Raw genomic sequence first — 25,164 nt, 5'->3', positions numbered from 1 at the left:
AGGCTGCTGGTGTGTCTGATGTGAGCAACAATTTTTGATCCATTTCTCTCAGATCTCAAAATTACCGTCCGGAAGCAGGGCACTGAGACCATAGACCATAGAAAGATATACAAATATTACTGGGATAGTACAGGCTATATCCATGTAAGTTAGCACGATGAATAAAAGACAACAAGTATCTATGAAGTTTTCTGTATAGTCAGGCCTGCTGTTTCAGTGCTCTAATCAGGCAAGGGTAAAGGTAACTATATGAAAGTTTTTCTTGAGCAAAGCTGGTTTTACACACTGTGACAAATCTAGTGCTCTCCCTAGCTTTGACACAGTGGTGAAGAAGGTTGGTAGTCCCCGAGGCAGGAGAGCTGGTCAGGTTGGCCCTGCAGAACATGAAAAGCTGACTTCACTTGGACTATCCCAGGAGCTAAGAAACTACAGCTCCCAGAAGGCCAGCCTCTGCATAGGAAGTTGTCACTGAGGCAAGCTCAGCTGCAGAAAGTTTTCTCTCCCTTCCCCCCTCTTCAGAGCAGGGAGGGGCGAGTTGATTGGGGTTAAAAGTGAGCAGCTGAGACAGAGCTGGAGGAGCCCATGAGGCAGGAGAGCACCCTGCTCCTCCACGGAGGTGTGGGGAACCTAGCCCTAATTGTGAAGATGTCTGATGTGCTGGAGATTGAAGCAGAGGGACAAGTCCAGAGTGGTGAACCCATGGACCTTGGAGTTTCAAGTCTGCCCAGCGAGGGTTTTGATGCCATGAACCTTGATTGAGCAAAGGTGGGGAATGGGTGGCTTTGTTTCTTACCTGTTTTTTTTTTTGCTTTAAAGTTTGAGTGAAACAGTGCTTGTATGCAAAACGCTGGGAGCTTAGCAAAGCTAATCTTTAAAGCACTGCAATGCTTGAAACGGGACATTGTACTGACTAGCACTGCAACACACGTGGCGTTTGTCTTTTCACTCTCTCAGCCCAGATGGAAACTAATTAGAGGCAGATTAGATTTTGTCTAACGGCAAGCACAGGAGAGCTCCTTTGTAAAAGAAGTTCCTTATCTCCAGGCACTCCGTGACAGTGCTGCAACGTTAGCTGTTTTCTTTTTGACTTTTTTTTTTGTAAAAGCTTTATTTTGCCTGGACTGCAGGAGTATAGTTTTGTTTTTTTCTTCTGCCTGTGCATGGAGAAGGAATTCTGCTGAGGTTATGCTAACACCCAGAAGGCTGGTGAAAGACTGTGATATAAAAGACTAGAGAGTCCGGCCTACTTGGGTTTATTTGGTTTGATGTTTTTGGACATTAGGGCTAAGCTGGTGTTTGCTAAGCCAGGGGGGGTCAGATTGGCCTGAAGTTTTATGTTTCACTAAAACCTGTGCATTGGAAATATTGCTATGCATTGCAAGTACCTGGACAAAGTAAACCCGGAGTATAAAAATAAAATACGGCTTTATTTTTCTGGCATGCTGGGCAGTGTGTGGTTTTCTTTTTCCTTTTGCCTGATTTACCTGAGAACCTTGAACCTACTGTTTTACCTTAGGCGGTTGCCTAAGAAGGCCTGAAGGATTCCCTTGTTAAAGGGTTCACGCTGGGGAACAGTTAAAGTCACGTGGACCACAGCTCGCGGCAGTGATCAGGAGCTCGTGGGTTGTGACAACACTAAAGTGAAAAGGCATTGCTCAGCTGTTTATGCATTTAGAAAACCATGCGAAGGAACTCTTAGGTGGAGCTGATGGTAAACAGTATCTGCCTACTTCATGCATAAAGAACACAGAAACATTTACACCAGCTTACAAGGAGGTGTAAATTTGTGAACTGGTGTTTGCTCAATATTGGGGGTGTTTCTGGGTGTCTATTTTCAAAAGGCACATGTTTTTGGACTTTGGACTTCTTTTGAGACTCATAGATGCCCTGTTATAAAATCAGGACTGGAGCTGCTGAAATCCATTGCTGTTCTTCTTTAGGCCCTGTCGTTGGAACACCCTTAGCGCCTCCATGTGAGTAAGGTTTTGGCTGTATAGCAACGAAAGTGTGTCCATAGACTCAAAAGGACAGCACTTGTATGGCTGGTACCTGAAATGGACTGTGTAGAGCAAGGGTGTCAAAGTCCCTTATCGAGGGCCGCAATCCAGTCGGGTTTTCAGGATTTCCTCAATGAATATGCATGAGATCTATTTGCATGCACTGCTTTCATTGTATGCTAATAGATCTCATGCATATTCATTGAGGAAATCCTGAAAACCCGACTGGATTGCAGCCCTCGAGGAGGTACTATGACACCCCTGGTACAGAGGCTTCTGAGCCAATATTCAGAGGAAGTTGTGTTTGCTGGGAGGGGGGGGGGTGAGGCAATGAATGTATAACTTTCTTAGGCACATAGTTTGAAAAATTAAATGGTTAATAATGCGCCAGTGGTGTAGCTAGGCTGAATGAGCTCAGGATAGAAAAATTAAGATGGGCCCCTGACACCATCTCTATCAAAGTGGGGAGGACATTGGAGAGGAGGGAGATACACACTTCCCAAATCTGAGATATTAATTCATTCATTAAACAACAACCTTTGCTGACTGAGTACGCTTTCATCAGTGTGTCTTTTCTGCTGTTCTCTGTTTTTTCCTTTTCCAGGGTCCTCTATGTCCACCATCCATATTTCTTCTGAATCCCTCTCTGTCCAGTCCAGGGTCTTCCCTCCATGTCCCTGTCCCTCTCCTTGCTCCCCCCCCCCCCCAAGTTCAGCAACCCCTCGGTGTCCCTAGCTCTCCTCTACATTCTAGCATCTCTTTTCTGTGTCCCAGTCTCTCCCCATCTCTTCTTTTGCTTCTGCATTCCCCACCCCTGACCATCTCCCCCACCCTATGGTCCAGAATCTCTCTCCTTCCCCCCCCCCCCCTCTTCCCCGTACACTCCAGTACAACTTTCTCTTCTCCTCCTCAGATCCACTATTTCTTCCCCCTTTTTGATCCAGGTCTCCCTTTCTCTCTCTATCTTTCTTCTGCTTCCTCCCCCCCTCACAGATCCCGTGCCATTCCAGCCTCCCATCTTCTCCTCTGCATGTCTGGCATCCCTCAACCACCACCACCTTGCTTGTTCTCCAGATGCATGTTATTCATTGCCTTCAGGAAATTGCATCATAGTGGTGGAATTCTGTGCAGGAAGGTGCTGGCATGGCCAGTTCACAGGCAGCCTGTGTTCAGAGCTGTCTTTGCCGATGGGAGGTGTCGAGGCAGAAGAAGGGAAGTGAAGGATGATGAGCTTTCAGGGGAGGGGAGGGTTCAGATGTAGACAGCCTCTACCATTGAGCGACCTTGGGCATTATGTTGGACTCACTACAGCCCTGTTTAACTCACCAAACAGGGACCGTGTTAGGAGATGAGAAGGCAGCACCAGGAACTCAGTTTAGTGGCAATATTGAGCTATCAAACTGATAAGTAACATAAGGAAAAGATAGTAGATAAAGTCTTATACTTTTCATCGAAGGCTTATTATTCTGACTGTAGCAGTCACATTCATTATAAATACATGATAAAAACCAATAAACTAACAATCCAACCATATTGTTAATTAACATCTTTGCTGCTAATTTCAACCTTCAGATGTCTCCCCCTCCCCTACTGAGATACATAGCACCCATAGCAGATGAAATGAATGTGATATAAAATACGCTTACTTAATTATGTTCTGTCTTTGCCAATTTGGGGACTCAGACTGAAGAAGTCTGGCCGGTGCTGGCTTTGACTTCCCAATTAATGGATTTGCCATTGAAGCCCACTCCAGCACAATTTAAACCCACTGAATGGAGAGTGGAGATTCTAAATATAGATATTCATTTAAGTGTTGCAAATAATGCGGTAACGACACTGCCTCAATATCAGGCCCCTATGTTTAGAAAGACGGTGTCTTACCAGCATCCAGTTCCTCTGCTCCAAAATGATTTCTGTAGAAGAGCATAATCTCAATCTTGTAGCACTTGTAGATGGTCACCAAGCAGATAAGAAGCAGCAGGATAGCACCAAGTCCACCAGCAAGCTCCACTGTATACATCAGCTCTGCATAAATCAAAGAGTGGTGCAATATCATAAGAAAATCCTATGAATGGATTTATTAGGGGCCTATTTACGAAACTGTGGGTTGACATTTAATACTAAATTGAATATGGAAGAGAAGGTCACATGGGGAACATTTATCACGGAAACATGGTTAGCCCAGAACTCCCCCACCTCTGCCCCCCAGGATACAACATACTCCAACTCCCGAGAAAACTCAAATGGGGAGGCAGCCTAGCAACTATTCACAAAAAAAGCCTATATCATCTTGGAAAAAGACTCAAGCTCTCACACCAATCTGGAATACATTGCTTGCAAACTGGAAGATAAGACTAATTCCACTCAGAACAACGTAGGAATCCTTCTGGTCTATAGACCTCCTAACTCCCAATGTAGCTCCATCACCACAATAACGGAAATAATCACCAACCTAGCTTGCCAACATGATAAACTAATCATCCTGGGGGATATCAATCTCCCTTTTGAATCCACGGTCAACAAAGAGGTCACCAAACTCAAAGCCCTACTTGATGACTGCCAAATTACAATTGCCCCCTCAGGCCCCACACATGAAAATGGTCACACACTTGATCTACTCGCATCCTCCTCCTCCATAAATCTCACTAGCAATATCAAATGGTCCCCTCTCCCATGGTCTGACCACTACCTTCTGAACTTCTGCCTCAATCTCATAGACAAAGATCAGAACAGCAAGACCACCAAGGATACAAGACTAGTGCACAGAAAGATGAGATCTGAACTATTCTGGAACACAATATCCGAGTCTCTCATCGCCCCATCGAATAACACAACCTTAATGCTAACCAACTGGAACAAAACTATAACTAACACACTAGACCACCATTACCCCCCTCTGTCCATGTAAAATAAAAGCAAATCGAATTTCACCCTGGTTCACAGACTCACTAAGAACAGACAAACAACAATGCAGACGATTGGAAAGGAAATGGAGAAAGAGCAAAAAGCCAGAGCACAGAGCACAGTGGCATGCAGCTATTAACAAATGAAGCCAAGAAAAACTACTATGCTAACAAACTAGGAAATAAAACAATCTATAATAAAGGACTGTTCCGTCTGGTACAACAGCTTACATCCCCACCAGACCAAATATCAACCGGTCACGTCAACAAAATATCCGCACAAGACCTGGCAGATTTTTTCCTCAACAAAATCAAATCAGTCCAAGCAGAAGTCGCAAAGTCCACCATTCCAACCAACCACCACCCTAGCATCTATGAGCAGCACACAGAACCTATTGTAGCAGATCAAATCTGGACCGCCTTCACTGAACTTACCAACCACAATACCAAAAAAACTTGTATCAAAACTCTCTACGCGCAGTAGTCCTCTTGACATCTGCCCCGCTTACCTACTGTCAGCCACTCTCCCAAATCATAACCTGGCTCACTAACCTCTTAAATAGCTCCCTGAAACAAGGCAAATTACCCAAGGAAATGGGCAAAATTGCTCTCACACCCATATCGAAAACTTCAAATGCAGATCTTTCCATAACTTCAAACTACAGGCCCATCGCTGGCATCCCTATTCTGATAAGCTATAGCTTATCCTTGAAACCCACGTAAGCAAACAACTAACCTCTCATATTGAGCTACATTCATGCCTTCACTCATCCCAATATGGTTTCAGAAAACAACACAGCACAGAACTCCTTATCACCCTAATCACCAAAATAAAACAACTACTAAGCATTGGCCATCAAGCAATACTACTCCAGTTTGATATTTCCCGGAGAGCGCCGCAGAGGCTACTGCCTCTGCCTCAGCGGCACCGATCTCCACTATAAAATCCTTCGCAGAGGAGAGAAGGAGGACTGAGGCAACAGCCCCTGCCCATCACCTCGGGGACGAAACCCGCAGGAGGCCCAATTAATGTTGCAGAAGTAGTATCGGAACATCTCCACAGTGCAGGATTCATCTACTTGACCTAACCACCCCGAACTTATACATTATTTAACTTTATTTTATTTACCAATATACTTATTACATTTCTATCACCTGCATCTCGATTTTATCCATCTCCTGCATTTAGAATTTTTTTTCTACTATCTCCTTCTAATATTTTCACTTTAACTCACTTTATTTTATTTATCTATTTTCTTATTTTATTTTTTCTCTACCTCCTCTATCACGGGACTCAGGCGTGGAAGAGCAGTTGGAAGGCCCAGTAACTCAAATTTGAACCTTCCTACCTCTCCTGACCCTGCCACCTTCTCCCATCGACTGACCGAGACGGAATTAGGGCGTGGGAGAGCACTCCGCCCCCCCAACAACTCAAGTTTGATCACCTCCTGCCTTCTCCTGACCCTGCAACCCTCTACCATCAAAGGACCAAGACGGGACTCAGGCGTGGGAGAGCACTCTGCCCCCCCTCCAGTAACTCAAGTCTGAATACTTCCTGCCTCCTCCTGATTCGCAACCCTCTTCCATCGACGGACCGAGATGGGACTCGGGTGTGGGAGAATACTCCGCCCCTCTCCTCTACCACTAGATGTGGAGCCAATTGGAAGGCTCAGCGACTCAATTTTGAACCATCCTGCCTCTCCCGACCCTGCCACCTTCTCCTATCGACTGACCGAGATGGGACTCGGGTGTGGGAGAGCACTCCACCCCTCCCCCCAGTAACTTACGTTTGAACACTCCCTGCCTTCTCCTGACCCTACAACCCTCCTCCATCGACAGACCAAGAAGGGACTCGGACGTGGGAGAGCACTCCGCCCCTCCCCACCACCATTAGTTGCCAAGCCAATTGGAAGGCTCAGTGACTCACTTTATTTTATTTATCTATTTTCTTATTTTATTTTCTCTCTAACACCTCTATCATGGGACTCAAGCATGGGAGAGCACTCTGCCCCTTCCCACCACTACTAGTTGCTGAGCCAGTTGGAAGGCCCAGCGAATCAAATTTGAACCTTCCTACCTCTCCTGACCCTGCCACCTTCTCCCACTGACTGACTGAGATGGGACCCGGGCGTGAGAGAGCTCTCCGCCCCTCCCCAGCAGTTTAAATTTGAACACTTCCTGCCTTCTCCTGACCCTACAACCCTCCTCCATTGATTGACCAAGACGGGACTAGGGCGTGGGAGAGCACTCCGCCCCTCCCCACCACCACTAGTTGCCAAGCCAATTGGAAGGATTAGCAACTCAAATTCAAACCTTCCCTCCCCACCGCTGCTAGTCACTAAGCCTTCTCTGAACCCTGAACCCGCCATCATCGACGGACTGAGACAGGTCTCGGGCGCGGAAGAGCACTCTGCTTCTATCCACAACTACAATAGTCGCCACCCTTAGCACCAACATGAGAACCACACCACCAAAATTCCCACAAGCAATCCTACTAATAACCCTGCTTCTAACCAACTGGAAAGCAACTGCAAACTACATCTCTCCAATACCAACTATAGCAAATTCCAAGGGAATCACCCAACCAACCTGGCATCCCACAACAGACAGAAACTCAATCTATCAGACTTACACTTACTAACCCACCCCACAATCAACAAGAAAACCGACAAACCCACATAAGACCAAAAAACAACCCCACCAAAGATCACTCATATACCCAAAAACAACTCTCAACACACCAAATGACTACACCATCCTCAAATGTGCATATGTGAACATCAGAGTCATAAGCCCCAAAACAGAACGCATAAAAAACTGGATAGAAGAAGATAACCTAGACTGCCTTTTCCTCACAGAGACCTGGCTTACCTTGGACTCGGACCCCAGAATAACTGAAATTTGCCCAAAGAGCCACAAGTTAACAGTGGTCTGCAGAGAAAATAAAAGAGCAGGAGGAATTGCCATCATAGCCAGAAGCACAATAAACCTAAAAATACAAGTCAAAACAACCAATCCATACATGGATTTACTAACCTGTCAACTTTCAAGCACATCACTCAAAGGAACACTAACATGCATACTCTGCTACATAACCTCAAGTAATTGGATCACAGCAAAACCAATATTTGAAGAATTTATATATCGAAACTCATTAACGACAACCTACAACCTAATCCTAGGAGACCTCAACCTCCACCTCGAAAAACAATCCTGCAAACATGTAGGAACCTTACTATCATATCTCGAGGCCTTAACATATAAAATACTAGACCCTCAAACCACACAAGAAAAAGGACACCAACTCGACATCGCAGCCTACATGTCCCAACCCACACATCCAGAGATCCAAACGTCAAACGGAAAATGGAACCGTTCCCTCTGGTCTGATCACTACACATACTCCTTCGAAATCAATTGGACCAATAACAAAAGCACTCCAATTACTCAAAAAACAATGTACAACTCACGCAAACACATTGATCCCACCATATTCTGGACAAAAGCAGACAACACAATCCAACACTACACACCCAAAGACTTCATCTCACAATGGAACCGTCTAAGTACTGCAACCCTGGACGAACTAGTCCCAGAAAAACCCAAAACCAAAATCCACAGAAAATCAGACAAATGGTTCGACAACAAACTACTCCAACTCAAAAGGCAATGCAGACAACTAGAAAGAAAATGGAGAAAAAGCAGCCAAGAATCCACAAAAACAGCATGGAGAATAATGAACCAAAAATACAAACAAAAACTGAAAGAAAATAGAAAGACTTACTACTCAAAGCAAATAGGAGAATGATCCCAAGATACAAAAAAGCTATTCCAGCTACTAGAAGTTCTCACAGACACCACACCCTACCTAGCCAACAGCAACTCCCCCCTCCCTCAGCCACTCTCTTCAACAACAAGATCGCAAACATCAGAGCCACGTTCAATGGAATTCCAACTCACGTATTAGAGACCTCACTTCCCCTCACAGAAAAAAAATCAGTTGCAGAAGACAGAACCTGGTCCCACTTCTCACCCATACAAAGGTCAGACTTCAACAAACTATATAACAAATACAGCCATGGAGCCTGCGACCTCAACCACTGCCCCCCATACTTATTGAAAACCTCAAGCACACTATTCCGCTTCCTGCTCCTACAATGGATACAATCTCTACTCATAGATGGACATTTCCCACAAGACTTCAGCGAAATCATCATAACTCCAATACTAAAAGACCCTAAAGGAACAACGGACCAACCATCCAACTACAGACCCATAGCCTCTATCCCATTGTACATCAAGCTGATGGAAGGCCTAGTAGCCAAAACCTTAACCTCATACCTAGAAAACCACAACTTACTCCACCCCACACAGTCTGGCTTCAGAACCAACTACAGCACTGAGACCCTACTAGGAACACTAATGGACACAGCTAGACAACATCTCTGTACAGGCAAGAAAATCATGCTCATACAACTAGACCTCTCTGCAGTCTTCGATCTGGTAGACCATAACATCCTCCTACAAACGCTAGACTCCATAGGAATCTCAGGCAAGGTTCTCTCATGGTTTAAAGGCTTCCTACAATCCAGAATCTACAGGGTTAAAACAAATAAAGAAAAATCAGAACCATGGTCCATCCCTTGTGGAGTTCCCCAGGGATCACCTCTATCTCCCACACTATTCAACCTATACAAAGCCTCCATCAGCTCCTGCCTAGACAAACATGGCATAACCTCATACAGCTACGCAGATGACATCACCATTCTCCTCCCCAGAACCCACCATAACAAGCACAATACACAATACACTCGAAACAATAGCAACATGGATGACTGAACACAAACTAAAACTCAACCCTGACAAAACAAATTTCATCCTCCTAGAAAACAGCAAAACTTCAACCTTAACAAACATAGTAATAAACTCGATCTCATACCCCATTCAACCCACACTAAAATTTCTTGGAGTACTGATTGACAGAAGCTGTACCATGCAACCTCAAATCAACAAAGTAATAAAAGCATCATTCGTGACTATGAGAAACTTAAGACAAATCCGAAAATTCTTCGACAAGAAACAATTGCAACTTTTGGTACAATCTCTTATCCTTGGACTAATTGACTACTGCAACATACTATACCTCCCTTGCCCAGCAACCATGATAAAGCAATTACAAACAATACAAAATACAGCCTTAAGACTCATCTACTCACTGAAAAAATATGACCACATCAAAGAAGCATACCACGACTCACACTGGCTCCCAATACAAGCAAGAATACACTTCAAATTCTACTGCCTACTTTTCAAAGCTATTAATGGAGAAAGCCCATCCTACTGGAACAACCGACTAACTCAATCCATCTCAACCAGACACAGGAGAACCCACTCACTATTCACACACCCACCAACCAAAAATGTCAAACGAAGAAAACTATATGACAATCTAATGGCCTCCAAAGCAGCAAAACTAGACAGACAAATCACCAATCTGCTGTCTTCGACCACAGACTACAAAACCTTCAAAAAAGAAACTAAAACCTTACTCTTCAAAAAATACATAAAACCTATTTAATACAACCAGTTCCTTCCCAATCTCCACCCACCACACTCACTACCCCTTTCAAATTTAAAATGTTTCTAATTAACCAACATGTATCGCCTCAAGTTCCCGACAATTCTTATATAACTCCTATGTAATTCCTATGACAATTCTTATGTAAAATTACAATTCTTGTAACTCCTGATAAATCTTATGTAATCCGCCTTGAACCGCAAGGTAATGGTAGAATAGAAATCATTAATGTAATGTAATTTCCACTGCGCCTTTGATTCGGTAGACCATCATCTGCTCATAACCAAACTATCTGAAATCGGAATTACAGAGACTGTGTTAGACTGGTTTGCAGACTTAGAGAGTACACAGTTTAAAAATTAAGGAGAGTTCTTCAACCCCTGGAAAGCATTCTGCAGAATTCCATAAGGTTTCCCATTATCCCCCATCCTTTTCAACCTTTTCATGAGCTCACTTGGAAACATTAAATTAGAAGACGAAACCCTACTATCATACGCAGACGACATTCTTCTACTAATCCCTATAACAACCAACCAACCAACCATAGACGAGAAAATTTTAAACAACATAGAAAAAATCCACACCTGGGCAACCACCAACAAACAAACTAAATGCCACCAAAACCAAAGCCATCTGTTTCCACACTGCTCAGCAGAATGCCTGATGAGCATTAATCTTCAATCTGGTACCACCCTCGCAGTGGAGAAATCCTCAAAAGTACTTGGCATCATTCTGGATGACACACTCACAATGGATTCTCAAATCTCCAGCCCCTGGAAAAAGACCATTTTCACTATGCGCCAACTAAGACTTATAAAGCCATACTTCCACCAACATCATTTTGCTGATTGGACAGCTGATGGTACTACCCCAGCTGGACTACTGCAACTCAGCATAGAATGGCATAAACTCCACCCTAGTTCACAAACTGCAGCTCATTCAGAACACAGCTATTAGACTTATCTTCAACCTAAAGAAATATGATTCAATCTCAGCCTTCCTCAAACAACTACACTGGTTACCAATTTCATCGTGAATACTCTTCAAAATATCATGGATCCTACACCACATAATCCACAGAAACTCAGCCACTCCTCTCACCCAATATTCTCAACGGTCTGGCCTACCTCCAGGAGACTCATAAACAGAATACAGTTAAATCTACCTTCCTCAAAAAATCTCCATTACAGGCGCTTGTTCCGCTCCATGCTTATATTCATAGGAGTAAAAACCTGGAATAACCTGCCAGAAATGATCAGAAAAGAAACTAAACATACAACATTCTGGAAAAAACTGAAAACCTTCCTCTTTGACAACTGAACCTAATTGACTTCTCAGAAATGACTCTTTCCACCTCTTTCTCTAGATGAAGCTCTTAGACAACAAAGATTTCTCACCCCCTCATGCCCTCCCACCTTTCAAGGACACCTTTATTTTCTCCTCCTGACCCCCTTTCAACCCCTCTCTGAATGTCACCTAGAGCCTGAATAAGTATGTGCGACACACAAATAGAAGATTAGATTAGAAGGTAGGCATTACAAAGGGTCAGTTTAGAGTACAGCTAGCAGTTAAAGGCTTGATCTCTAATTTGTAAACTTTTAAGCCAATTAGGAGGAATGAAATGTTTAATTAAAGCAGATTGAATCAGCCATTAATTAGATCTTAGTTAGTTTGCTGATCAGATCAATAGCATTTTTTGGCTAAGCACAAATATTCAGATAACCAGTTATCACCCACTGAATATTCCTAGTTAGCACCTTCCGCTAAACCAGCTATGCTGTGTGACTTACCCAGTTATTTAGTTCCAGAGCAGATAAGATTAGTGGTTAAATCAGACTGGACTGCATAAACAGAAGACTTTAGCTGCTATAATGTGACTGGTACAGTGTTTAGCAGCTACAAAAAACTAAATATTCAATGCTAGTCGCTGGAAATGACCTAGCATCGTGTATCCGAGTTTAACGCTAGCATTGGGCAGTCAAAGCGCTGCTCACCACTGGCTGAATATTGGGATGGGGGGGGACAGTTTTTAGACAAAGAAAGTAGCACAGCATATAACTAGCAATATTAAGGGATTTTAGGTTACCTCCTCCAATTCCATTAGTGTCCTAAATAAAGAACTCGCCAATACTAAGATGTAAGCAGCAATTCAATAGTGTTTTGTACTGAGTGTCACATGTTTGATTACCTCTCATTTTGTGAAAAGACATATGTCTGAACTTAGTGCACAGAGATCCCTAGAGGCTAGAGTAGCAGAATTCTAGGCGCTCAGGCAGAGAGGTATAGAGAGGAGACCTTCATGGAGAAGAAAGGTCACCTAATAGGAGAGCATCAGCTTAGTGTGGCAGCAAATACGATGCGTCTCCAGGGATGGTCATTTTAGTTGTAGATTTAATAATTAGGCATATGGAGAGCTGGTAGAAATGAGGACCATTTGGCCTGTTGTAAAGGTGATGGACTTCACACATCTTCTAGATTAGAATTTAGACCAGTGGTTCTCAACCATCCTAATGCCGCGACCCTTTAATACTGTTCCTCATGTTGTGGTGACCTCCAACTATAAAATTATTTTCGTTGCTACTTCATAACTGTAATTTTGCTACTGTTATGAATCGTAATGTAAATATCTGATATACAGGATGTATTTTCATTGTTACAAATTGAACACAATTAAAGCATAGAAACATAGAAATAGATGGCAGATAAGGGCCACGGCCCATCCAGTCTGCCCACCTTAATGACCCTCCCCTACCTTTCTCTGTGAAGAGATCCCATTTTGTCTTAAAATCAGGCACGTTGCTGGCCTCAATCACCTGAAGTGGAAGACTATTCCAGCGATCTCTCGGTGAAAAAGTACTTTCTGGTGTCACCGTGCAGCTTCCCTCCCCTAATTTTCCACGGATGCCCTCTTGTAGCCGTGGGACCTTTGAAAAAGAAGATATCTTCTTCCACCTTGATACGGCCCGTGAGATATTTGAACGTCTCGATCATGTCTCCCCTCTCTCTGCGTTCCTCGAGTGAGTATAGCCGCAACTTATCCAGCCGTTCCTCGTACGGGAGGTCCTTGAGTCCTGAGACCATCCGGATGGCCATTCGCTGGACCGACTCCAGTCTCAGCACATCTTTGCGGTAATGAGGCCTCCAGAATTGTACACAGTATTCCAGATGGGGTCTCACCATGGATCTATACAATGGCATAATGACTTCAGGCTTACGATTGACGAAACCCCTACGTATAGCCTTAGATGAAGCCTGCTCCACTTGATTGGCAGTCTTCATGTCTTCACTGATGATCACCCCTAAGCCCCGTTCTGCTACAGTCCTTGCTAGGATCTCGCCATTAAGGGTGTAAGTTTTGCATGGATTTTGGCTGCCAAGGTGCATGACTTTGCATTTTTTGGCATTGAAACCTAGTTGCCAGATCCTAGACCAGCGCTCCAGTAGGAGTAGGTCGTGCGTCATATTTTCGGACATTGAGTTTTTGATCGTTGCACTCCTTTCTACTACATTGCATAGTTTGGCGTCATCTGCGAATAACGTTATTTTACCTCGAAGCCCTACAGCTAAGTCTCTTATAAAGATGTTGAACAGGATCGGGCCCAAGACCGAGCCCTGCGGCACTCCACTGATCACCTCCGTCGTTTCAGAGGGGGTGCCGTTCACCACCACCCGCTGAAGCCTACCTCCAAGCCAGTTCTCAACCCATTTTGTCAAAGTAATGTAATGTAATTTATTTCTTATATACCGCTACATCCGTTAGGTTCTAAGCGGTTTGAAGAAAATATACATTAAGATTATAAATGAGAAGTAAGAAGGTACTTAAAAAATTCCCTTACTGTCCCGAAGGCTCACAATCTAACTAAAGTACCTGGAAATTAATAAAGAAGAGAAAATAAAGATGGTTGAAAAAAGAAAAATTCTATGTGAACTTATAGGATGGAAATTAAACTGACAGTGAAGAACTGTATGAAAAATACATATGAATGCAGTTAGAGAGGGTAGGTTACAATCTATTTATGGTATTTGTTTAATTGGAAGGTGTTAAGGTGGGTAATTTGGGGGAAGGTTATCTGAAGGTAGGTGAATCTTCTGGAGGTAAAAGAGGAGGGGTTAAGATATTTGGATGAATTTTTTGAAAAGCAGAGTTTTGATTTCTTTTCTGAATGTTTTGAAGTTGTCTGATATTGTCATAAGATTGGAGATGGAATGGTTGATTTTTGCAGCTTGTGTTGCCAGAAGGTTGTCAAACATTTTCTTGCGTTGTGTGCCTTTGAGTGGGGGGAAGGCGAAAGGGTTCGAGGTTCTTCTGTGTCTTGAGGTGGAGATTTGGTTTAAGCGGTTGTTTAGATAGGAGGGGGAAGAGCCGTGTAATGCTTTGAATATCAGGCAGTGGAATTTGAATTGGATTCGTGCTTGTATGGGTAGCCAGTGAGAGTCTAAGAAGGCAGTTGTTATGTGATCATATTTTTTGAGTGAGTAGATCAATCTGAGGGCGGTGTTTTGTATGGTCTGGAGTTGTTTTATCATAGTGGCTGGACAAGGAAGATATAGGGAGTTGCAATAATCCAGCAGACCTAAGACTAGGGATTGGACGATTAGTCTAAATTGTGCTTGGTCAAAGAATTTTCTGATTTTACGGAGATTTCTCATGGTTAGAAAAGCTTTCTGGGTTGTTTTGTTGATCTGGGGCTGCATTGTGCAACATCTGTCTATCGTAACTCCTAGGAGTTTTAGTTCGGGTTGTATTGGGTATTTGGTATTTTTGATTTTCAGTTCAGTGATGGTAGGAGTTTGGGCTTTTTCGAGCAAAAGGAATTTTGTTTTTTCAGAATTTAGTTTTAGTTTGTGATCCATCATCCATTTTTCTACTGTGTCTAAGGTTGTTTCTAGCTTTGTTGTGGTGGTGGTCTCTGATGGGTCGAAGGGGAGGATTATGGTGATATCATCAGCATAGCTGAAAGATGTGACATCTAGGGTATCTAAAGTGGCTCCTAGGGAGGAGATAAAGAGGTTGAAGAGCGTAGGTGAGAGAGGTGATCCTTGTGGAACTCCGCAGGGATTTGTCCATGGTTCTGATTTGATATCATTGTATTTTACCCTGTAGGTTCTAGATTTGAGGAACCCCTGAAAGTGTCACCCAATCCTATAGAACTCATTTTGCTCAACAACCTGCGGTGTGATACGCTATCGAAAGCTTTGCTGAAGTCTAAGTATACGATGTCCAGGTGCTCCCCAATATCCAGCTTCCTCGTCACCCAGTCAAAGAAGCTGATCAGGTTGGATTGGCAGGATCTCCCCATAGTAAATCCATGTTGACGGGGATCCCGTAGATTCTCCTCGTTCAGGATCATATCCAATTGACGTTTGATTAGAGTTTCCATCAGCTTGCTCACTATTGATGTGAGACTCACCGGTCTATAGTTTGCAGCCTCCATTCTGCAACCTTTTTTGTGGAGTGGAATGACGTTAGCAGTTTTCCAGTCTAACGGGACTATACCCGTACTAAGGGAGAGATTGAAGAGCGCGGATAGTGGTTCCGCCAAGACATCACTTAACTCCTTGAGCACCCTGGGGTGTAGGTTGACTGGCCCCATCGCTTTGTTAACCTTGAGTTTAGACAAAAAATATGTAATTATATATGATGAAATATTTATTTCTAATTCTTGGCATGTCGTCATTAAGAACTTCTAATATCAGATCCCATTGTCTGACTGGAATTGTTGGGATGTTCATATCTTGTTCTCTATCTCTGTCTTTTATCTTTTCTTTCTTTACCATTTTTAATTCTGTTTTTCTCAGGTACTTTAGTTAGATTGTGAGCCTTCGGGACAGTTAGAGAACTTCCAAGTACCTATTTTTATTTATTTTATTTTATTGTATCTTTAATGTATCTTTATTGTAAACCGCTTTGAACCTCACGGTATAGCGGTATATAAGAAATAAATTAAATTAATTACAAATAAATGTATATGGGCGTATCTGCATGTGGGCGGACTCGCCTGGAGATGGATAGAGGAGCGGTGTCTCGGTTCCTAAGACCAGTGTTCTTCAACCTTTTGACACCTATGGACCGGCGGAAATAAAATAATTATTTTGTGGACCGGCACTGGTCCGCGGACTGGCAGTTGAAGAACACTGGGCTAAGTCGTGCCCATCTCCACCCAATTTCCGCCCCCCTAACAGTACTAATTGTAACACCATTTTTCCATTCATTTTTCATATATATACACAATATAATTGTATTAACAACACATAATGGTTAACCACAAAATTAAAATACAAAAAGCACACTCTATGCTTTTTAACATTAATTCCTACCAGAAAACAGATAACCCCATGCAAATGCAGGACCAAAAACTAAAAGTACTAATATTCACAAACAAACTCTAAGATGCAAGACTCTGCAAGCAGTACAACCCCAGAGAAAAATAAACAAATGCATTTATTCCTGAACAGACAAATCAATCACTAAATAAAAAAAATAAAAGTATTTCCCCTACTGTTGTCTCTCTCCATGTGCCTTGCCTTCTGGCCTGCCCCCCGGTGTTATGTTTGGGCCGGTCCACTGTGCGATCAACGCAGCGTCTTCGGGGCGGCTCCCTGAGTGCTGCATTGCACACAGCTGTGGGCAGCGGCTCCTCATGCACGTCCCAAGCCTCATCTGGAAGCCTTCCCTCTGACGTTGCGACATCAGAGAGAAGACTTCTGGCGCAGGCCGCATGTAGGAACCTTTTCCCACGGCTTTGTGCACTGCAGCACTCAGGGATCCGGCCCGAAGATGCCATGTTGATCGCACTGTGGACCGGCGGCTGAAGAATGCTGTCTTGGGCCCGATGGATGTGCTGGCCCTGCAGACCGGCAGAAAATTTCTATGGACCGTCACCGGTCCACAGACTGGAGGTTGAAGAACACTGCCTAAGACCATCAGAAATATGTGTTTTCTGATGGTCTTAGGCGACCCCTGTGAAAGGGTCGTTCGACCCCCAAAGGGGTCGCGACCCACAGGTTGAGAACCGCTGATTTAGACGGTGTTGGGGAGGAGATAACTATTTTGGTATTTGTGAGCACCAACGAAATAGGAAAATGTGTTAGTAAGGTTCTTGAAGCCAAATTTTGTCTATAAGGTAAAAATTGAAATATAGAACTTCCAGGGTAACATTTTCAAAAATTCTTCCTGTTCCACATACAAGATCCTAAAGGCAGGCAGAGCTCTGGAGTCTCACTATGTGGATGATAGATGGATCAGGGATGAGGTATTTAGATTAGTTAGGAAAAGTGAGAAGTGGACTTCACCTTAATTGGAATTGAACCAGCCTGCTGGTACTAACTTTTACAAAAGAGGGAGAGAAACTTTTATGGAAAACAATTTTTATTGATCCAATAAAGGAAAGAAGTACAGCATAATCAGAGGTACAAGAATTGTTCAAAAAAGGTATATAACAACATCCCCAATTCCCACCCCCCTTTCCCCCTCCCCCAACACCCAAATCCACTGTCCCGCTGTTCCCGCTATGACAAAAATGCAATTTATGCAGAGATAAAGGGCATCTGCCACTCGAGACCAAGTCGATGAACAAAAGTACAGAACACACAACAAAGCATGAAACCCAAGAAAGAACAGCAAGCATGATAATAAACCAGCAAAAAAACAAAAGCCCAGCCCCACCTAATGAGAGAGGCCCAAACTAACTGTGTAGTAAACACTGCAAACAGGGCGCTGTGCTCTGATGAGCCCTGAGATATAAAAGGCACACAACAATCAAAAGAAACAAACAACGCACACAAAAAAAAAAACCCAAGAAAGGGGGATGTTTAGGGAAAAATTAGGAGATCCACAGCTGGAGAAACTTTTAAATTAGAACCTGGGGGAAAGCCAACAGTCATTATGGTTTAGACTCTACTACTATTATTAATTATTTCTATAGTGCTACCAGACGTACGCAGTGCTGTACAGAGTCACAAAGAAGACAGTCCCTGCTCCAAAGAGCTTACAATCCAAACAGACAAACAGGATATCATGGATACAGTTAAGGGGAATGGTTAATCTACTGGCTGGGTTGGTGGGCAGAGGAATAGGGTTATGGATTGAATGCTATATCAAAAAGGTGGGTTTTCTGTCTGCTTTTAAACAAGGTAAGGGAAAGGGCTTAAGCAGACAAACTCGGGTAATTTATTTCAGGCATAGGGGGCATCTAGATGAAAGGAACGAAGCCTGAAATTGGCAGTGGAGGAGAAGGGTGCATCTAAGAGCAGATTATCTGAGGAATGGAGTTCTCTGGGAGGTATATAAGGAGAGAGAGGAGAGATATTGAGGGGCAGCAGAATGAACACAATTGTAGGTCAGCAATAAAAGCTTGAACTGTATGCAAGGTGGAGAGGGGTGACATGAGTGTAGCGAGGTTGGAAGAAGATGTCTTGTGCAGCAGATTTTTGCACAGATTGCAGGGGGGAGAAGTGTCACTGCGGGAGACCAGTTAGAAGTAGATTGCAGTAATCTAAGAGAACAGGTAGTGTGCTCAGAGAGGAAGGAAGGAATTTTGGTGATGTTGTAGAGATGGAAGCGAGAGGCCTTAGCAGTTTGTTGGATCTACATAGAAAATGAGAGGTTGGAATTGAAGATGATTCCAAGGTTGTGAGCAGAGGAGAATGGAATGATGACAGTATTATTTACAGAGATGAATAATGGAGGAAGAGGAGCAGCTCAGTCTTGGATATGTTTAGTTTCAGATGGTGGTGAGACATTAAGGCAGAGATTTCTTCTTGGACTTTAGCTGAAATTTCAGGTGTAGCAAGGTAGATCTGGGAGTCATCAGCATATAGGTGATACTGGAAGCCATGGGAGGACAACAGGGCATCGAGGGAAGAGGTGTAGAGAAAGAGGTCCTACGACAGAACCCTTGGGTATGCCAACCACTAGTGGGGTCGCAGCAGAAGAGGATAGTATCAAAATAGGGATGATATGCATATGATGATATGATTGGCATCCCAATAGAGTGACTTCAGCAAAACAAAGGTAAGCTAGTAGCTGTAGGTAGAAAGCAGACTGAACATTGAAAATATAAGAACCGCCATACTGGTCAGACCAATGGTCCATTTAGCCCAGTATCCTGTTCCCAACACTGGCCAATCCAGGTGACAGATACCTGGCAGAAACCCAAATAGAAGCAACATTCCAGAATCTCAAACAGTAGCAAGATTCCGGAACCCCAAACAGAAGCACCATTCCATGCGGAATCCCCAAAAACTAGCAAGATTCCAGGCAGAATCTCAAACTATAACAAGATTTCAAGTAGAATCTCAAGACTACTGAGTGGCTTCTCCTACGTAATCTATATGAACATGGTCCATTTAGCCCATTATCCTGTTTCCAACACTGGCCAACCCAAGCCACAAGTAGTACCCTGCAGAAACTCAAATAGTGGCAACTTTCCATGCTACTGATCCAGGGCAAACAATGGCTTCCCTCATGTCTGTCTCAATAGCAGACTATGGACTTTTCTCCAGGAACTTGTCCAAACCTTTCTTAAAACCAGCTATGCTATCCGCTCTTACCACATCCTCTGGCAACGCATTCCAGAGCTTAACTATTTTCTGAGTGAAAAACATTTTCCTCCTATTGTTTTGAAGAGTATTTCCCTGTAACTTCATTGAGTGTCCCCTACCTAGTCTTTGTAATTTTTGACGGAGTGAAAAATCGATCCACTTGTACTCGTTCTACTCCATTCAGGATTTTGTAAACTTCAATCATATCTCCCCTCAGCTGTCTCTTTTCCAAGCTGAAGAGCCCTAACTGTTTTAGACTTTCCTCATATGAGAGGAGTTCCATCCCCTTTTCCATCTTGGTCACTCTTCTTTGAACCTTTGCTAGCGCCACTATATCTTTCTTGAGATAAGGAGACCAGAATTGAATGCAATGCTCCAAATGAGGTCACACCATGGAGTGATACAGGGGAATTATGACATTTTTAGTCTTGTTAACCATCCCTTTTTTAATAATTCCCAGCATCCTTTTTGCTCTTTTGGCCACTGCCGCACATTAGTTTCATTGTATTGTTTACAATGATACCCAGATCCTTTTCTTGGCTGCTAACCCCCAAGGTGGACCCTAGCATCCGGTAACTGTGATTCAGGTTATTCTTCTCAATGTGCATCACTTTGCATTTGTTCACATTAAATTTCATCTGCCACTTGGACATCCAGTCTTCCAATTTCCTAAAGTCCGCCTGCAATTTTCACAATCCGTATGTGTTTTAACAACTTTGAACAGTTTAGGGTCATCTGCAAATTTAATCGCCTCACTCATCATTCCAATTTCCAGATAATTTATAAATAAATTAAATAGCACCAGTCCCAGTACAGACCTCTGCGGCACTCCACTGTTTACTCTCTTCCATAGAGAAAAATGACCATTTAACCCTACCCTCTGTTTTCTATTCGATAACTAATTCCTAATCCACAACTGAACTTTGCCACCTATTCCATGACTCTTTAATTTTCTCAGGAGCCTGAGGAACTTTATCAAAAGCTTTCTGAAAAGCTAGATACACTATATCAACTGGCTCACCTTTATCCACATGTTTATTCACACCTTCAAAGAAGTCAAGCAAATTTGTGATACAAGATGTCCCTCGGCTGAACCACTCATTCTTTCTCCTCCCTCACCTTCCCTTATGGCACATACTCAGGTTTGATCCCACACACATCCCAGTGCAACAATCTCAACTTCTCGGCCCCTCCATTCCATCCCCCACTGCATACTCAGCTTTGTTCTGGTCCTTTCTCATTCCTATCCACAGATAAAAGTAGGTGCTCCACTCGCTCTTTTCGTCTTTTTCTCTGAGCTTCCGCAGTAGTCAGTTTTTTTTTTTTTTTAAAGATATTCTATTTTCTCATATACTGCCTGTATGCCAGAAAGCTTTCAAAACAGTGTAAATTGGAGCCATTAGATGGAGGCTGCTGACCTGCTAGAGAAGAGCTTTCCAGTCAGGCATTGCTGAGACCACCTGTGTGAGGGCCCTCCTTGACATCAGCAGTAGGTGCTCCAAAAATTCATAAAAGTGCTGCAAGCTCTACAGCATGTGATTACAGGGGTGTGGCCTAAAGAAGCGTGTCCAAATGGGCAAGCACCTTCTGGAGACACTCCAGAGTCCGAAAAGAGATTGTAGATCCATTTGGACTGTTATCTTCTTTAAACTTTAAGTACATGAGTTTAATTTGATATGAGGAGAAAACAAAAGATTAAGAAAGGCACCACTATAAGCAGGTCATTTCTTTCGGTCTTACGGATAAACATATTTCAAGATTGATGATTCAGAAATGGCATGGTTAGGCAGGCTACATAGGCCATATGGTCTGTATCTCCATATGGTCTGTATCACCCTTTCTCTATTAAACCATCGGCTTCTGAACTAGCAGACTACTTTGACAAAAAAATCCAAATCATCTGAAAAAATATTGGAAATACTCCATCTATAAAACCCTTTGACCCTCCCCCCAAGAAAACCAACTCTCATTCCGTACACTTTCCAAATTCAACCTCCCCAATCTGAACGATCTATATAAAATCATACAGACTATGAACACTTCAAATAATCCTATCGAGACAATCCCATCAATCACTCTAAAAAAAACCCACCTCCCCATACTTGGACCTTTCCTGCTAGAAATGATAACCAAAAGTCTCTCTACCAATACTGTCCCAAAACCATGGAAATCTGTCCCAGTAATCCCAAAACTAAAAAAAACAAACTTACAGGAAGATCAATGTATCAATTACCGGCCAATTGCCAATCTGCCTTTCATTGCCAAACTGATGGAAACAATGGTGTTTAATCAACTATCTGATTTCTATGAAAAAAACAACATCTATCACCCAAACCAAACAAGCTATCATGTAAATTACTCCACCGAATTATCTCTACTCAGGCTCACCACTACTATCTACTAATACTGTGATCATCGCAAATCTGTCCTTCTGATCTCTCAGCTGCATCAACACAATCGACCATGACCTCCTCCTAAATCGCCTCAGAAATAGTAGAATTTCAGGATCAGCACTTCAATGGGTTTTTTTTATACTTTACCCATTGGAACTTTAAAGTATGCTTGTTTCAGTGCTGAAACAAGGCTGCCCTGTGAACATCTAAAAGCTAAGTTATTCAGCATTTCATATTCTGCTCTTTTCACTGGTTTTCAGCATTATATCTGCTTAATTTCTCTTCTCCTCCCTGTTTCTTACTAAAAAAAATATAAAAAAGCACAAAAAAATAAATCCTTCTCTTTCCTCTGTTAAATCTTATTTCCTCTTCCTGCATTTTTGTTTAAAATACTGTGTTTTAGGTGGTATAGAGCTTATATTTCTGGTGCCTGTGGCTCAGGGTGACTAAAGTAGGGAAAATCCTGTTATAAATCCTGTGTTTTAGGGTAGCACTGATAGAACCTGCAGTTTTGTTTAAAATACTGTGTTTTAGGTGGTATAGAGCCTATATTTCTGCCTTACTAGTAGTCTTACTTATAGTCCCACCAACCCCAGGGACCACTATTCATATATAGAGACCCATATAATCAGGACTACTCAAATCAAGTCACTTCACAACCAATCAAGATGACCTTTATTCTATGCAATCACTGTGGTGCTTTAATTCCAAGACATACTATTTGGAGGCTTAAGGCTTGCCCCATCTGTCTTCAACTTGCCAGTATTAAGGAGGAGCTCTGCAAACTTAAACAGGAATTGAATACAATTAAAGCAGCTTCCATCACTCCACAAAATCATACCAACTTACCACCTCTACCTCAAAGAATAAAACAGCCCAGGAATAAATGGGTCACAGTAGGCTCAGGAAGACTGCGACATGTAACACAGAAACATCCACCTTCACTAATATTACCTCTACAGAATTCCTTCGCTCCACTAGTGCACTGCGATACTCAGGAAAACAGAAGGGAGGTGGGACTGGAACCAATGAAGGTAATTCAAGAGAACAAGCGCATCCTAAGTACAAATAAAAAAGCCAAAAACAGAAAACTATTACTGTTGGGGGATTCCATCATCAGAGGCATTAACCTTGGAACACAGGGCGAGGAGACCAAAATAATGGGATTCCACTCTACTTACGGCAGCAGATCAAGTTCGCAGCCTGGGAGTAACCCTAGACGGACACCTATCCCTATCTGCCCACATATCCCAAGTAGTCTCCACCTCCTTCTACTACCTTCGCCAACTGAAAAGGATCAAACCCTACATCTCCACACCAGACCTCGCCCAACTCCTATACGCATATGTCCTCTCCAGAATGGATTATTGTAACTCCCTATTTAATGGACTAACCAAAAATAATATCAAACGCCTCCAACGGGTCCAAAATGCAGCCATCCGCCTCCTACACAACCTCAACTACCACGATCCCATCTCCCCGGCACTCCATGCTGAACACTGGCTCCCAATTAGCCAACGCTGTACTTTCAAAGCCCTGGCAATTGCCCACAAGAGAATCTATTCCACCACCCCCTCCTACATAAAATCCAAGCTTCCCATCTACAACCCCACTCGCACCCTCCGCTCAAAATCAGAGATACGCCTATGCACCCCCCCCGGAAGATCCCTGCTCACAGAAACTGCCCACAAACGATCCTATAGCCACTTCATTCCACACCTCTGGAACCAACTCCCCCCTCAACTCAGACAACAGAACTCATTATTAACATTCCGTAAATCGGTAAAGACCCTCCTCTAAAACTAAAGATCTCCTCTGTCTTCTCCCCCCCTTATGCCCCACCCCTCCTCTCTCCTATCACCTCCCCAATCTCCAGTATAATCCTCTCTTACTCTCTCCACTGACAAATTGTACCTAAACACATATAACTTTCCTTAAACTAAACTACTGTATTTCCCCCTTCTCTCATTCTGCTGTATTCTCCCTGTATTTAATTCTCTCCACAATCTATAAGTCCAATCACTTAAACCTGTTGTATTACTTATATGTCTAGTTACTCTCCACTGTGTATGTTCATTTGTAGACCGTTCTGAGCTACTGGGAGGACGGGATAAAAATCCAAATAAATAAATAAATAAAATAAATAAATAAATAGTGAAATGTCTTCTAGGATCCTCAAACACATCCAAAAATAGGAGTCAGAGGTCCAACTGTCTGCAGTAAAAAACAATCCAAAGCAAACAAAACATAAGACTGCAGACCTTGTACACGATGCAGGCAGACTTTATTTATAACAAGTAAATCATTAATTAAAAACCTCTTTCTAGGCAAGGGACCCAACACGGTCCGTGTTTCGTACAATCTTCATCAGGGGTCCTATTAGGTAAAAAGAAAAGGTATCAAAAGGGTAACCTTGGACATATAGTGATAAAAGTGACACGCTGTAGGAACTAAAGCTGGTGACGCGCTGTGGAACCTGCGACGTTGGTGACACGCTGAAAAGACTGCCGACTCGGCAGTGATGGGATACTTTATTGCAGCAAGGAGATCCCTTGCCGCGATCAGTATAGCGGCCGCGTCTACTTACAATGTAGACCAGCATTTTGCTGGCCTACATTTTAAGCATCTCTTCCTCTACTAGGGAGACGCGTAGGGCCGCCTAAGTTAGCCTAAGGCCTGTAGGCGAGCTTAGGTATCTTGCGGGTCTCCCTAGGCTCCCGGAGGCGCCTTCAGGCCTGCCTGGGGAGCAT

The 25,164-nt window shown here is 43.1% G+C and overlaps 1 protein-coding gene across 1 annotated transcript in view; it reads right to left on the bottom strand.

The window, feature by feature from the left end:
* The window catches only part of IL1RAPL1 (interleukin 1 receptor accessory protein like 1), a 625,154-nt gene that overhangs the window by 31,286 nt on the left and 568,704 nt on the right, over positions 1-25,164 (bottom strand). Inside the window, exon 7 of the mRNA XM_033950060.1 lies at positions 3,879-4,022. Within this exon, the coding sequence (XP_033805951.1) occupies positions 3,879-4,022 (144 nt within the window). The remainder of the gene's footprint in view (positions 1-3,878; positions 4,023-25,164) is intronic.

This window comes from Geotrypetes seraphini, chromosome 6, assembly GCF_902459505.1.
Source record: "Geotrypetes seraphini chromosome 6, aGeoSer1.1, whole genome shotgun sequence".
Classification (NCBI taxonomy): Eukaryota; Metazoa; Chordata; class Amphibia; order Gymnophiona; family Dermophiidae; genus Geotrypetes; species Geotrypetes seraphini.
Note: the sequence above shows the minus strand (reverse complement) of the source record. Positions and strands in the feature narration are given on the sequence as shown.